The 17,072-nt window shown below is 37.6% G+C and overlaps 1 protein-coding gene across 2 annotated transcripts in view; it reads left to right on the top strand.

Annotated features, from left to right (window-relative positions):
* The window catches only part of slc24a4b (solute carrier family 24 member 4b), a 158,899-nt gene extending 155,554 nt beyond the window's left edge, over positions 1–3,345 (top strand). For both annotated transcript variants that reach the window (XM_088648850.1, XM_088648849.1), the window contains exons 14-17: positions 231–345; positions 483–595; positions 2,167–2,232; positions 3,023–3,345. In XM_088648850.1, the coding sequence (XP_088504976.1) occupies positions 231–345; positions 483–595; positions 2,167–2,232; positions 3,023–3,175 (447 nt within the window). In that variant the 3' untranslated portion in view covers positions 3,176–3,345. The remainder of the gene's footprint in view (positions 1–230; positions 346–482; positions 596–2,166; positions 2,233–3,022) is intronic.
* Positions 3,346–17,072: the final 13,727 nt, after the last annotated feature.

A 17,072-nucleotide genomic window follows, 5' to 3' on the forward strand; every position in this document is an offset into this window, starting at 1 on the left:
AATACTCTACTCCAACAGACACATTTTTTCAGAAACCCTTCTGAGCAGATACTGCAGGTATTTATTGGTGAAGGCATTATGAGTAATAACTAAATACACCATGAGCAAAGCAAAGATCCCCAAAATGTGTTTGTTCTTGAACAAGGCATTTAAGTGTTTCTAAAGTCGTGTTCAACACAGTGTGCCTTCCTGCTTCTAATCTCTAACAGCTTGCCTGTCTGCACTCGCAGGTGACAATAATCGGTTACACTCTGGGAATCCCTGACGTCATCATGGGCATCACCTTCCTGGCTGCAGGAACGAGCGTGCCAGATTGCATTGCCAGTTTAATAGTGGCTCGACAAGGTGCTTACAAAGTTGTTATATATTTTTCTCCTTTTACATATGAGGAAAACTTTAACCATTAATAACTCATGCTTTCATGTTGTTGAAAGTTACCATTTGCTTCTTTGCTGAACTAAAATCTAATTCCTGTCCTCTAGGCCTTGGCGATATGGCAGTTTCAAACACCATAGGGAGCAACGTTTTTGATATTCTTGTAGGCCTTGGAGTGCCGTGGGGAATCCAGACATTGGCTGTAAATTACGGATCAGAGGTAAAGAGGAAATAATTATTTTTTACTCATTAAATGTCCTTACATTTTCCAATTTCAAATGAAACAACAGAAGCATGAAACAATACAATTCTTATCACACTGAAGGATTTGCCTTTCGCATTTGCACCTGGGCTTGAGCAAAGTGTTCAGCATATTATTTTTCTTTGTCTCCTTTCAGCAGGATTCTCTGAAGAATCCTAACATACAGTAGTAGTAGATGTCTTTTAGCTCAGCTCTACAAAAGCTCCTAGTAGGGAAAACATGTTATTGAAAGAGTCTTTAAATGTTCCAGTTTGTATGTGGAAGACACTTTGGTATCCAAGCAACACAAAACAAGTTTAGCGAAATCTATTAAAAGACATAATCTAATGTATTTCAAATTTATCAAAGACAAATTAAACGTTTTTCTGAACCTGCCAATTTACATTGGCTATATTACACAGGAACTGAGAAATGTATGTGTGCTCACAGGTAGGCAAGAATAGCAATACTAATTTACAGTATATTAGAGCTCCTTGTCATAAATACCCAATTTGCCATTGCAAAATTAGACCACTAGATGGGACTGTAGGACTTTAATAATGACTAATAATAATCTATTGGTTAAAACTAGTGCAGGATGGATGTACGTTCCATATACTGTATGCTTTTATTTCTTGTTTTGTGTTTTGAATAATTGTGAATTAACTAAAAATTAACTATAACAGTACATAGTAGTCATATTTTACTGTATCTCTGAGCTGTGTACAACTGTGGTTTGCAGATGGCCACCATAACATTCAGCTCGAAATGCAGATCTAAAGTGGTGTGGTTTGCACAATAACTGCTCACACAGCTGTGCAAACAAGGCTACAAGAAATAAATGCATGTGTTTTTTGTGTTTAGCTTTACATCAGCAATCATTTCTATCAAAAGTTAAAACCAGCAGAAGGGCAGCACTAGGCAGAGACTTCAATTAAACAATGTGTAAACAGTGCGTGACAGTGCATAAACAATGTGTGTCACCTTGTTGTACTATGCAAGAGCTACATTTCCTGCCATCTGGTACTAATTACTGTATGTTGAGTCGAATGAATGAAAGTTACAGCCACACCTGCTACCTTAGTCAAGTACATTTGCATTTTGCTGTATCCTGTTGTCATGACAATGATCTGTTCATATGTTGACATGATACAGTATCATGTTCAGTGTAAAACAGAGGTGATCACTGCAGAAAACTGCAGAAATGTGCTGTGTGACATTTTTACAGGATATTTGAGATGTCTCTGACAAGGCCTGACAGACAGAATTTGTAAGCGAGCAAGTCCATCTTGGCTAAAATCATGAAGAAAGGTCAATACGATGCCTAGCGTCACATCTCCAGTGGTCAGCATTGTTTCACTCTAAACCACTCTGGTTGTTCCTGAGTAGTGCTCTCTCACCAATGCTGCTGTTGAAGCAGGAGTAACCCAACTGTGAACGTACACATTTGTATTAATATTCTTAGCAGATATGAAATGGACTTTTAAAGTTTTATTTCTGCTGTGTTTGTCCTGCTTCTATGTATAAATAATAGCAGTATTTTTTAACAGGTTAAAATCAATAGCAGAGGTCTGGTGTATTCAGTGGTGCTTCTTTTAGGATCTGTTGCTCTTACAGTAAGTAAATAAATTCTTGATCTTTATGGTTTTATTGTACGTAGCCTATAGGGCCGACAGCTAGAATATAAGGAAGCCTGCAAAAAAGATTACATTTAGACATTCTTGCTTGTTTGTTGGCTAGTGGTTTAATAATCCAAGTATTTTTAAAAGGTTATTTTTAAAAGATCCAAAAAAATGCAGTTAGGAAGCCTGTTGTTCCCCAGTCGTCTAAGGAAGTGTCTCCAATCTCCTACCATGTCGTCAAATTTTCTAAACATAATTTCCATGCTTACACCTTTCATCTTAAGGTAGATGACCTTCTAGAGAACATAATCTTCTCTGTGTTACAAGATTGCAGTCAATGCACCTAGAATTTAAATGCTTAAGTAAAACTTGAAGAATACTAATTAATAGCAATATTCTTGATTGCTTTTCTTTAGACTCCTTTTCATTTCTTACAGATCGTTTAAACTACCACTTAGAGCAACGGTTTTGCTCGTTTTGAGGGTCTTTTGTAGTTACACTGCTTTTTTTACATTGCCATTGTTTCCCCTTTGTCTCTATTTTTTTTCTGTTTGTTCAGGAACTTTTCACTGAATTCCTTACAAATCTCCTTCGTAAGGAATTCATCTCCTTTGGTTAGTTACTTACAGATGCCCTGATTGTTAACCATAGACAAAGGACCTACTGGTCATAGTTTTCCTCAGACACATTTTTTATGCTCTATTTTAAGTAAAGATGTACAGTAAGGCCAACATTAACCTAATGTCCACTTTCCCTAAATATTAATCACTTTTGTCCTTCGCAGGTATTGGGTATTCATTTCAACAAGTGGAAACTGGACTTGAAGCTGGGCATCTATGTACTCGTACTTTATGCCGTGTTCCTGTGTTTTTCCATCATGATAGAGTACAATGTCTTCACCTTTGTCAACCTACCAATGTGTCAAGAGGGCATCTAAACTGCCAAGACCAAGGAAGATGCTTCTTGTTTTACTTTCGACTTTATCTTTTTCTGAATTCCACCTTTTCCCACCTTTCATCCTTACTGGAATAAGGCTGGAATCCTTGCTGTTTTTATGGAATTGTAGTCTTCATGTCAATTAAAAAAATCAAACCACTAAATCATAAATATGCATATTCTTTTTTCATTTTGGGCAGCAGTTACAGTTGTTTTCCTTTAATCTCTGTTCATCCTGTGGAGCCCCGAGAAGGATCTTCTTTTTCTATAAAGCTACTGAAATGTCTTATGAAAATGTGAAAAGTGGCACAATCAAGTTCCATTTTTTGAGATCCGGTTCTCTCTCTTGTACAACCACAAAACCACAATGCCATACATTCAACAGTTATTTTGTTTTGTGCAAGTCATCAGTCTCGGTCGTCAAGTGGACTTATTAAGAGATGGCTAAAGTATAATTTTTCTTTGTCTCACTGGTATTTTTTATAACCTGGAAGCAAAAAAAAACTTTTTAAACTGAGGAGCAGTGCATCAAGAAATAATATCACTGTAATTTTTGGAAGCACTAATCAGAAAATTTTGTCTGGGAAGTGTTTGTGACAGTGGAATGCTAACATTTTGATGAACAAATGATTTGTTCATGTTTAACTTCAGAAGCACCAGCTCTGCAAAGGTCAAACGTTTCCTCTTGCAATCAGTTAGCTCTAGAGCTGATCCATTTGGAAAAGAGATTTGGAAGCTACAGTATCTTACGTTTATAAAAAAAATATCTAATCCTTTTCTTTTTCCTGGTTAGGCATTTCATTAGGTGCAAGGATATTGTGCATAGAAAAAAAATGGCTACCTTTTTAAAAGGAAATATGTTTTTTTTTTCTTATTGGAAACATTCCAGTTCTTGTTTTCTGTGGTGCAAGGAGAGCTCTGTAACAGTTCACCCATCTGATTCACCAATTGAAGTGGAAAGTACCGTCTTCAAAGGGTTGCTTTCCCAGGGTTTATTGAGTGCTTCACTCTGGGAAAAGACAAAAGAAGTGCTCTGATAAACAGTATCTGCTACTTTCATTTGTTTTAAGAATCATAATTGCTCTGCTGCTTCCATAGATGAGAAGGCATTAGAAAAGCTTGTTTAATAAAACCCATGGTAATAGAATTCTTCATTGCTCGAGAATAAGCAGAGGCCTGAACTTTACACACTACTGTGCTAACAAAAGGTGCAACATTGTGGCTTATACGAGCATGCCTTCCAACAATTAAAACTGAAAGAGGAAAAACACTTGCCCACTCTAATACAATGTCCATGATGCCACAGGAAGTACCTGCTTGTCCAAGTGGAAAAAAAGATTGAAGTTACACTCCTAGGGCATTTCAGAACTATCTGTCTGCTGACCAGAGGAGCCCCTAATATTTCTAGCTGCACACCATCCAGTCTGGTGCTTGCTGCATTTCAGAGGCATGCTGTACAGTCTAGCAAACCAGAGGGAACATTTTAAAAGTGGAGAATTTTCACTTTGCGTTTTTTGCGTGGCTGTTTTGGGATGGTTTTTTTCTTGCTGAGCAGAGATGGGAAGCTCTTGTGGTAACTCCTCCTCTCTTGTCCAGCATCACTATCCTGCAGCTTTCAAGAATACTAAGTGAATACTGAATGTAATACACAATTAAAACCTCCACAAAGGTGGCAGGGTTCCATAGGTTAAGTAAAGTCTTTAAATGCGGGTGAGACCTTTCTTCAAGATGCAGGACGTATCCTGCAGCTCCTCATAACTGGGCACTTTGTGTCACTTCCGTAACCTGCTGGCAGCTGTAAGCACCTTCAGTAAGCACCTTCAGGGTACCTGCTTGGAGAAACTGATGAGAGCTCAGATGAGCAAAGGCAGACTTCATGAGGCACTAAGAAATGATGGTTTTAGCCAAATTCTGTATTTCAGATATGCAGCGTGTCCTGTACAGTTTTGTTTTCTGAGGCATACAGTATCTCTGCCTTCTGCACATACAGTACCAGTTTGGACCATGTAACAGCCTCTTCAATAATGAAAGACTGGAATTGTCAAAGAATGAAAATTCACAAATGATTCCTTGAGGAAATTAAGGCAAGAGCACTCAAGGAATTCTCAATGGGCAAGTTTTTAGCACATTATGTCCCTCTGAGTGCCGAAGACTTCAGAATATGTGCACATGCAGGAGGCTAGGACAGGCTCTGGGTTTTTGACATGCAATCTGTAATTATATTATGAATCACAAATTTTACTCTTCAATAATGTGTATAAATGTGTACTCGTATGCAAACATGATCTCTGATTTCTGAATGCTGCCAATATCATACTGTACATACCTGCATCTCTTTACCAGCAAGAACTACTGGCTGATAAATACATTTTCACACTTAGTTTTCTTGATTGATCTGGATTTTATGGGGAAACTGAAGTCTCTGCTGTTCTGCTAGGTGGCTGATTTTTAGCTTATTAGTGTGACATGTATGACCTTGCATTTAAAAGAAAAAGGCCCTAAGACTGTCACATAGATTTGTTTTTACTGTTTACCTACAAATTACAAATTACAAAACTACTGCATTGAAAGAGCTGGCATGTTCCACTTTCACCTAAAATGCCTTTAGCCAGTATTTGATGTTTTGGAGCCATTGCAGGGTATGACTGAGCTGATAATAACGAATGAGACTAGGCCCCCCAGTTTAATAATTAAGATTTACATCTCAACATTTGGTTTATTTAGACATCAGCTAAGGTACATAAGCTGGGCTCAAGTCTTAGACATCTTAATAACAATCAGGAATCGCAATAAACAGTATTTATTTTATAATATTTTATAAACAATATAAACCAGCAATTAAAAACCAGAATAAAATTAAAACAAACTTTGCTACCTCCCTCCCTTCCCCACTTACAACAACAGCTCATTACTGAGGAGGAGAAAAAACAAAAAACATAATCTAAAAGCCCATGACTACGACAATGGTAGGAATAGAAAACATACATATTTATAATATGGAATAATAATTTAAATAAGATAATTGTTCACTCCCATGACCTGATTTATCTACAGTAGCACCAGGGATTATTTTTGTCAAAGACTCCACGGATGTTATCTCTGGCTATAACAGCTTTGAATATTATTAATACAGCATTATTAAATTATTAACCCACATGTTATTTGTGTGGGTTAGAAACAGCCATGCTTGCCATTAGGCAATCTAATAATTCATGTTACTCAGAATCTTAATCACGATGTGATCACAACATTCAAGGAAATTGTACATGAACAGCGATTGTTAAGTGTTGATGAAATCCAACCTAATTGACTCATTGTCAAGTGATCCTTGTCATTAACTTTGTCTCACCCTACACTTCCTGACAAGCTGAACACTGTACTTGTAGAGATCTATCAGGGTTCGTTATTGAACAATTCCAGTGGAAGCTCATCATAGAATTGTGTTTCTGCTTTGAAAGGAAAAAGAATAGTGAAATAAATTGAGCTATACCAAGCAGCTAAGCCTGCACAGCAGCATACTGTAGGTTGCTGTCCCTGTTCAGTTTGAAATTCTTGTTGGGGTGACTTAATTGTGTTGCTGTTGATTTTTAATTTGTTCCAGTGTCTAAATTTTTTATTATCGTTGCTCTGGGTGAGCATTGTTTAAACTTTGACAAAAATGAAATCTCTGCATATCTGAAGACTTTGCACTACCGTGTAATCTTTTAACCATAAAGACTGGGGCAATTCTGATATTAAAAAAAACAAACAGTTTTTTGTATTGCTTAATTCTCTTTCTTATATAAATTATTATAGGTGGATTTTTCCATTCCAAATACACATTGCCCTCTAACAATAATGGAACAACAAAATAAAGCTGTCATTTTTGCTTCATGGTCAAGCAATTTATCTTTTTGATAATGAGATTTGTATGAATTATATGTACAATACAATATACTGTATGTTTTAGTTTTGGAATTATAAACCATTCAGTATTTGATGCATGTGTATTGAAGAATATTTGTGTTCAGCTGTGTATTTCAACTCATCCTAAAGAGAAAGGTGTGTGACAGGATACATTTTTCTAACAATTTTGTGCTACTGTTTAGACAGGTGATAAGTTATTCCAGCAATCGATTCTAAGTAAACACTGCTTGAATGCTGTAAGAAAGTAGTACTGCCATTGAAACTAATAATGAAGCTTTTCAAAATAAATCATTCATGTAGTATGAGCAATGTAACAGAAACTGGCAGTTTAAAAATGGTCCCTTTCTAACAAAAAAATCCACAAGTACTTTCAACCTAAATCCAAACCAAGCAGTTAGCAACTGATATGAAACAATTCGACAGCTTTCAAATTCCTTGAAAGTGCAGTAGTTTATTCTTTTGGTTTTTGTAATTAAGTATTTATCATATATTTACATAGTTGAAAAGTTATATTCATTCAAATAGTCATAAGTCATGAAATAAGACATATTAAAATAAACAACAGGTGCACCAGAAAGAAGTTGAATGACAATTTTAATAAATTGTAATAATCTTTTTTACATACTGTACATTTCACTTTGCTGTGGGAAGGTTTATAGGTTCTTTAAAGATTAAGAAACAGCGTGATGTTTATGATTTAGCATTCAAACTGGAGTTACTAAAATACTAACACTAGCAAGCATAGACTTTAAACTCCATATCATCTGCGTAATATGTAATAATTTTTACCTGGATGGGCACTTTGGTTCGGCACTTACTGAAAAACTCATAAATTAGTACGTCACAGCAGAGGCTGAAGTCATCCTTGTGAAATTCAGCAAGCAACACCAAACTTCAGAAAATGGCAGCTATAAGTGATTGTGGGAGATTTATAATGACATTTCTACTAAATGTGCTCAAAAGTACCTTTTGGTAACAGGTATGATAACTGCATGCCTGACATAAGCTAAAAGCCATTATACAAACAATACTGGCAGAAAATGCCATTTCTCCCTCATATACTGTAAATGAGAGATACCCATTTGTGATTTTTAAAGGAAAATCCCTTCTTGTTTCTCAGTGGCTGGGCAAAAGTGTAAGCAATATTGCTTGTCTGTGATAAAAGTGAATGGCAGTAGTTACGTTGGAATGTGGTATATTAGACAAATGTGTTTGTAACTGCAGATCATACATCTACTAAACTCTATAGAATCCACAGATATTTTTACTCTTTCTAAAAGGGTGGGATGTTCAATGCTGTGTTATTGAGACAAATATTATCCTTTTAATGACTTTTAATCATGACAGTGCTGAAGCACAAATCATAATGCATAATTAAATAGAATTTGCTGTCTCTCCCTAGATTTATGAAGGTATGAAACTATTTCTAAAGCAGACAATAGGCCTTCCATCAGGGTTCAACAAACTGTTTCCTCAGGTTGTCAACCAGCCAAGCAAGGGTAATTCAGTTTATCCTGAAAACACAAAGTTCTGCTAAATGTCTCATGTATCATGATTAGTTCTGTGGTATTCAAGAAACAATTTACATTGTTAAAAAAGCACTATTTACAAAAGCTAATTTTATATAGCGAGTGTTGTAAAAATACAGTAAATGGACAGTTCTGCAAAGGCAAAGGTGTACAGTATCAAGATGCATCTAAAACCTTTTTTCTTTGGAGAATAGAAATGAGCAGCATATTTACTGTACTTTATATCAGTCTAAAAAAAGCAGTTCGGCTTCAAGATGGAGTACGTGACCGTTGTTTCTGGTGTACTTATTATTATTATTTCTTGAAAAAAACTTTTTATTTTGTATCTTTATGTACATAATTGACTGGGTTGTAAGATCACAGCCCCATGGCTGTAAGAACACTGGGGGTTTTATCTGCTGTCTAAGCTCTTGAGAGAGGTAAGTGACCACACATGCAGAGTTGAGCTCTTTCCTCCCCCTATAAATAGACTGTCCATTTTCTTCACACCTCACTATATAACCTCACTCTATACAGTCTTACTAAACTGTTTATTTGCTTGGACTAATTAAACATTTTAAAGCACTCCATGACTTAGGTATCTTGGAAACTTCTATAGAATATTTTACTGTTTTACAGTATGTTCTGGTGACCGTACTTAATGATAATATACAGTACAGTATCTACCTTTCGAACTCAATATCTTGCAATCCAGATAAATCTGGACTAAACAGGAATACAAAAATTACTGTATATGGTTTCAGTTGAACAGTTATGAAACATCCCAAATTTATCTATAGACTTGGAGCATTCCAGAGTTCTGTCCCTGAATGCATCTCAAACAAAACACATTAGCAGGCCAAAGAGAGAAAACCTGCATCCTAAGAAGAAAATGGTGAATCCTGGGTAGGATCCCTCTCTAAAACACAGATGCCCTCAGGTGAATGGAAATAATTTTCCCTGTTCCAAAAATGCATCACTGAAGTACAGTAGGAAATCAAAATTTCTTAAAATAACATGGCAAGGTCTCTTGCGAGAATGTTTAGATTAGCTAGCAAGAATCTGGTACCCAGTTTGGCTTGAAAATGGAACTCTGTGAGTTACAGTTTTGGACAAAATGAATGATTATGATGATATACAGTATGTTGTCCCTTTGTCTCCTTTCCGGTCTCTGGTCTATATTTTTGCTGATATCCATTTCTATAGAGAGTGGCTTAATGGCCTCAGAAGGAATGACCTGCTCACTGTTGAATGTTTATTCTTTAATATGGCTGTCTTAATGATTTACTGTGAAGGGACACGCTTTGATCATCTTTGGCTTAACTCCAAGCTCAAGGATAGCCAGGCAAATACAAACAAACAATAACTGTTGTTCCAAATACTGTAAGGTAAGCCTTACTAATCTTCGTTCTCCCCCCCACCCTCCCAGTTACATTACAACAATACTAAGGGTGTGTAAGGTACTTATACTGCATAAATCTTTATAACATGTTAGTTAAATTGTTTATCATCAGTCTGATGCACCTCCGACAACCAAAAATAACTGTACTTAAGAGGATGTATTGCTGTAATAGTAATTCAGTATAGTATTTAAAATAAAAAAAAAATTATCTGGCAGAGAAGTACATTTGAAAGACCAACTGCACAAACTGAAAGATTAGATAGATAACCTCTGGGCCTCCTAAGGGAAAAATCAGTAGGTGTAATATATAGGAAACTCCTTTCTGCGCATCAAACACTGAGTCTTTTCCATTTTGTGTTTAACAATAGCAAATGGAAGAGAAATGAATAAATCAATATCTATGTTTTTTTCTTTGTTTTTCATTAAACACCTTGAGACAAAAAATGTCAGGAAATTCCTCCTGAACAGCACATGAATCATTTAAATGCCTGGGTCCACCATGAATTTCAGACACTGGAATGTGTCTGGATATTTGTGGATGTGGGGGCAGGGCAGTACGGATGCATAAACCTTCCAAGTTATATTAATTGTGCATTTTGGTTCTGAAAGATTCGAATGCTGTGCACATGTGTATGTAACCAATGAATGATGCTGTATTTTACTGTTTCCCAGTGGTGACCAGTCCATCATCTCTATACAACCACAAACCTAGCAGACTGGAGCCCTTAAAGCCCTATCACTGTGTCAGCAATTCCCCCTTTCCCTACTTCCCTGCTTTGTGGGTAGTCTGTTACCGGGCTTTAAATTTGGTTTGTCCTTAAGACTGTTAACCTTGACAGGCATGTGAGAGACATTTAAAGTGGGAAAAGGCACATTGATTGAAAATGAGAAAGAATTGAAAGAGTAGCTTGCAAAGGAATCTTAAAGGAGATAACAGAACTTCCATCCTGTTTTCAACTTGGGGTGCGACACTATCAGGGATTTCCTTTCTGCTCGCCTGTTGTGGCTGCTGGGCATTACAGGATCACCAGTCTTTCTCTTGGACATGATCTCTTTCCTGCTGGTGAGAGCAAAGGCCCAATTTGAATTAACAGACTTGCACTGAGCAGCTCTTGAACACTTCAATGAGTCACAAGTTCCTTAAGATGTGAAAAAATAACACTGTGGTCACTGAGGTTATTATCGAATGGCAAAGCATTTGAAAGCATAGTCCTGAGTGCATACTGCTGCAACCTGTACAATGACCATGAAAAACGTGGGTGGGTGTTTCCACCACGGATCTATCAGTTCTTTCAGCTTAAAAAGATGACTTAGTAATGCACGGAAAATAACAGCAGGATGTATTACTGAGGTTGCTTTCAACTAAGTACAGGTTTGGGGAAAACATCACAGTAGTATGGTCAGATATTGAAACATAACATTATTAGATAATACTTCAGACTGAAAAGTACAGTATATACAGCTTTCATCTTCCTCTACATTATAGAAGAACGAAAAGGTGTATTTTGTGTTATTTTTAAACGAACAGTCCATAAAAATGTTAACAATTAATTAGGCAGTGTCTTATGCTGTTTATTTGTTTTCACAAAGTTTTCACAAGTTACATTTGCAGAGCTTGAAAAAATTCAAGTTGTGTTTAAAAGAAACTTCAATATGTACACTAAACTGAGCCTTGACATTTTTAGGGTAAAGTTAAAAGTTTCAATTTTTATGTGCATATAAATTTTCCAGGAAGCAAATCATGTGTGGTCACTTACTATTTCCAATTATTTAAGATTTAACTGATGATAAACATGCTCTTGCTTTTTATTTTGTCAAAAAAAACGTTTTTTATCAAGCTTCATCTTACCTACGGCATTACAGGATCCTTCTGTTTCAGAAGGCAGTTAAAATTCCCTTTGAAAGGTAAGCAGTCAATGGATTCTGAAGCAATGCTGTCAAAATTAACAGTTGTCATTCATGTCAAAAATAGACAGGTATGTAATTATTTGAATGAATGTGACCTGATGCACTGTGAATGCAATGTGATGTAGGGTCGTTTCTAAAATAAAATTCAATAACTCGTATAAAGTTACTAAAATGAAGACATCTATATATACCTGTATATATGAATTGTATGATTATATTGTCTTGCCATTTATAGTATCAAACCAGTGCATTTTACTGTAAAGCAATAAAAAAAGAAAATTGGAAAAATTACAATTCCTATACAGTACATTGTTACATAATTCCTTGACAATGTTATGTAAAATCACAAATTAAATTACTCAATTTATAAAATGATTCCTCTTTTTTTGGGCTGTGTGCTGTGTGTTAACTTTCCAAAAGGAAACATATATAGACTCCGGCAGTTCTCTCAAACTGGCCTCTACAGCAGAAATGTTATAGAACGTTTATGAAAGGCATGTTAATGTTTCCATTATAAAATCAATATTTCAGATGGAAAGAGTGGAACAGGTTGTTGCTAAGCACCTCCACACTGACCTGAAATGTTTAACGTTATTATTTGTTTAAATAAAGCCTTAAGTTGATTTCATACTCATGACAGAATTCAGTATACTATATAGAAAGAAAAATATGGTGTGGAATTAATTAAATGATTCACAAGAATTATCCAGATCAGGTCTTCCCCACATCATATATTTCTAAAACTGGAATTAATTGTATGAAAACGTTTACATATAATTCACTGTGCCTACATCTTGCTACCATGCTGGTAACCAAGGATTTCTCAAAACATGTTCTACATGTAATTTTAAAGTTATTGCTTATTCTCTCTTATGTCATTTGTCTCAGAATATTGTCCTTCCAAAGTTGAGGCTTACCTTCTGTAAAACACCAGTGGAGTAAATGGTTTTTATTAATGAGTCATAAGCTAATTGTGAGGTAGTAATAGGCTTTTACTTGAACCTACCTCTCACTCACACTAATATGGATTTACAATGGAGCATTAGGTACCATGCCCTTTGTTTTTCTTGGACTCCAGTTATGTTCTGTACTGGAATAGAATAGAGAAATAGAGAACAATACGCAATACACAATACACCAGAACAATCAGAATAATGTCACAGAACAACACAGAAGAACACACATGGGGGGGATGTTGAGATAGTATACTGCCGGTACTGTATATAAATCAGAATAAAATAGTGTAATAAGTAGATAAATAGATAAATAAATGAATAAATGAGTACTTACAGTATTAATGTGCAAATAAGCATTTTGAAATACAGGGGTGATGTTGGGGGGAGCAGGTGACAAGTGCAGAAAAGGGTGCAGGTCATAGACGTTACACAACACGACAGTGCAAACATTACAGGGCATACAGTCATTGAGACGGTAGTGATAGTGGGTGGGTGGTCTTTTTCTGAGCCTGGTGGTGCTGGCTCGCAGGCTGCAATACCATCTTCCAGAAGGCAGGGGTGTAAAAAGACTATGAAAAGGGTGAGAGGGGTCTTTGATAATGGTGCATGCTCTCCTGACACACCACTTGTTGTAAGTGCTGAAGTAAGACACAAGATGTAAAAAGGGTTAACTTTAGTCAGTTCTGCCTGAAGATTAGACTTCTAAGGCTGCAGTTTATGGCAGGAAGGGGGTTAACTGATAAGGATTCCAGATGCCAGCAGGGAGAGCTAGGGAACCCCTGGAGACTAATCCCTGACCATTTGGCCAAAAAGCTGTAAACTGGTCAAACACGTGACCTCCCCCCTTTACCATAATAATGAATGACAAATCAGAGCAACAAGGAAGGACTATATAAGCCTAAAGTTTGTACCGGCACTTTGAACAATACTTTGGTTTTGTTGTTTCTTGCGGGAAACAATACTTCGGCTTTATTGTTCCTTGCATGCAATAAACTCATCTGTTTAACTTCATCTCGGGATCCAGAAACTTATTCTTTATGTTACAACAGTGCACTGGATCGTGGGCTGTGAACTCCTGGTGATGGACTGGGCTGTCTTCACCACACGCTACAGAGCTCCCCGGTCAGAGACAGTGCAGTTCCCATACCAGATGGTGATGCAGCATGTCAGGATGCTCTCGATGGCGTACCTATAGAAGGTGGTGAGGTTGGGGGGTGGAAGAGGCTGTTGTGCCTTTTTACTAAGTATGATGTATTATGGGTCCAAGAGAGGTCTCCGGTGATGTGCACTCCCAGAAACTTGAAGCCGTGCACTAACTTCACTGCTGATCCATTGATACACAGGGGAGTGTGGACGGCATAAGTCCTTCTGAGGTTAACAATCATCTCCTTGGTCTTGTCGACACTGAGAGACTGATTGTTGGTCTTACACCAGGCTGCAAGCTGTTCCACTCTATCCCTGTAGGCTGATTCATCGCTGTTAGTGATGTGGCCCACAACTGTGGTGTCATCAGTGTACTTGATGATATGATTACTGCTGTATTTGGCAACACAGTCGTGGGTCAGCAGGGTATACAGCAATGGGCTGAGCACACAGCCTTGTGGTGCACCAGTATTACACCACTATGGTGTGGGAAGTGTTACCATGGATCCTGATAGCCTGGGACCTATTGGTCAGGAAGTCCAGGATCCAGTTGCACAGTGGAGTGTTCAGACCCAGTGAGGACAACTTGTGGACCAGTTGTTGGGGGATGATGGTATTAAATGCTGAACCAAAGCCTATGAGCAGCATTCTGACATAACAGTCTTTGCCCTCCAGATGGGTCAGGGCCAGATGTACTGCAGCGTCTTTGGTGGATCTTTTGATAGGCATACTGGTCTAGTGTGGGCAAGATAGAGGTCTTGATGTGTGACATGACTAGTCTCTCGAAACACTTCATAATGACCGAGGTGAGTGCTACGGGGAAATAGTCATTGAGGCTGGTTATTGGTGATTTCTTGGGAACTGGGAAGATGATGGCGGATTTGAAACATTTTGGGACAACAGCCTGAGCCAGGGAGGTGTTAAAGGTATCAGTGAAGACCTCCGCTAACTCGCTAGCACACTCCCTTAGCATGCGACTGGGGATGCCATCTGTACCTGCGGCAAATGTATTAAGCAAAAAGATTAGTAATACTGAAAAGTGTATTGACCCAGAACATGGTCATTAGAGTCTGTTTCTTACAAATTAACTGAAATGAAATCTTGACTTGTCTGGGCATGGCAGTTGTTCTCTACTTGGATGAGAGCTGTAAATAATAGCTGATTTGGGTGGTATTGGTCTTTTCCATTTGATAACAGTGATATGACTGGCTCTGATATGCAACATGTGTCACGGACGTCCAAATGGACTAACCGTGGAGAGCAGGAGAGCGGAAAAAAGACCCATATGCGTAGAGGCGGAACGGGAAAAAGGCCCGGGCTCATTAGTGAAAAGAGTTCAGGAGTGCCGTATAGAAACGTATGCCCTCAGGTAGCGGACGTGGGGCGACCTGGTGCTAGGGGGGTCTCAGGATATCTGAACGTCAATGCTGAGCGAGGGCAGAGTGCAAGACCTGGAAATATATAGCCCCAGAGAGAGAGAAACACCGGAACGACAGCAAATAACCAGAAATGAGAGACAGGATAGAGATGGAGCGCCCTCTGGCTGCAGAGGGCATGACAACATGTTCCTTGAAGTTTCAGCCCATTTCTACATCACTTTGGAATAATTTTATTACATCAGCTCTCCAGTTTATTGACATTTTGATCGGCTTTTTGTCTCTTTTAATGCCACTCTCTTACTAGCTGATTTCTGGAATGCTTTTTGCTGCAGTAACCTAAACAGTTATCATAAACGCTGCCAAAATCACTTTTTCACTGGAAAAGTTCCAATCTAAGAATCTAAATAAAGCCTGCTAAGGATCCTACTTTTACACACTCTCAATCAATTTCTCAATTGTGTTGGTTAATCAAAAGAATCAAATCAGGAGAATCAAGTGGGATCAGCCTGAAAGTTATTTTTGTTTCTTTTTGCAGGTCTTTACAACTGTGTACAATAGTATGAGCTTTTTAAAAAAGGACAGAAAGGAGTTAAAGAGAATACATAACATTTGTGATATTTAGGAATTTAAAAATGTATATTTAAAACTAAAAATGTCATAACTTGGTGATGCAAAAAGCCATGTCTGCTGGACAGGCAAGTGGTTGATCCCGGTGAAGGCACGAGGAGATACTAGAGTTGGGGAAGTTGTTGTGTGATCTAATGGGCAGAATCTGAGAGAGTAACTATCTCTAGGCAGGTTAATTCTGCTGAGAGCACTTTCCTGGCATGGAAGGAAACTCAATGACAGAGCACTGGACCTTTGGCAGATCAGGGTTTAAATATCCTCATGCCAATGGGATGATTACCCATTTAAGTGGGGGCAGGCGGCTGGGACAGCTGGTCTGAACTAGTCTTCGTGTCACTGGGAAGAGTTCTGCTCCACGTGCATACTGTACACAGCAGGCTTCTGTGGAGACCGAGGTTTGTAAGCTCTGGCTGGTGCTATGGTGTATTATCATTATCAGCACAATTTTAAGAAACAGACCACCCATCTCTAATCTATTGTCCTAGAAGAACCGCTACCAGCTGTTTTGGGTAAGTAAACTGTACCATTTCACACCTCCTAGTGTAGACAGAAAATTAAATCATAGAAATGCTCAGGATATACTCCTTTGATGCTACCATTTCCACTCTTAAACATCTGAAGAATTTTAGGTTGATTAAAAAACATGAATAAGGCTGCTATTCTGCAGCCATATCTGAAGGTAAATGGATATACTGTAGTCTATTACCACACAGCTCAAATGATGGCTAAATCTGAACCTTGTCATAACATTGAGTTGTCCCTGACCAAGCCAAGGCTTACAAATTGCCATAGCTAACATTAACATTTCTTTTGGTGCTGTAAGGACAGACCAGAGGGATCAGTCATGTACAGAGCAGTCAATAAGAGTTAAAAATAGCTCAATTATCGAGGTAATGAGTGATCATGAAATAAAGCTCTTTAGATGTAACATATCAAGACTAAGAGCAATTTGTATTTCTTTCCTGCATAATATTTTTTATTCTTCAACAATGGATGAGTACAGTACTAATGGCACATCAATACTATTATATAAAACATTTTTGGATCTTTTGTTCCAGAATTGGCAAAG

Source organism: Lepisosteus platostomus, chromosome 10 (genome assembly GCF_059453375.1).
Source record: "Lepisosteus platostomus isolate fLepPlt1 chromosome 10, fLepPlt1.hap1, whole genome shotgun sequence".
NCBI classification, from domain to species: domain Eukaryota; kingdom Metazoa; phylum Chordata; class Actinopteri; order Semionotiformes; family Lepisosteidae; genus Lepisosteus; species Lepisosteus platostomus.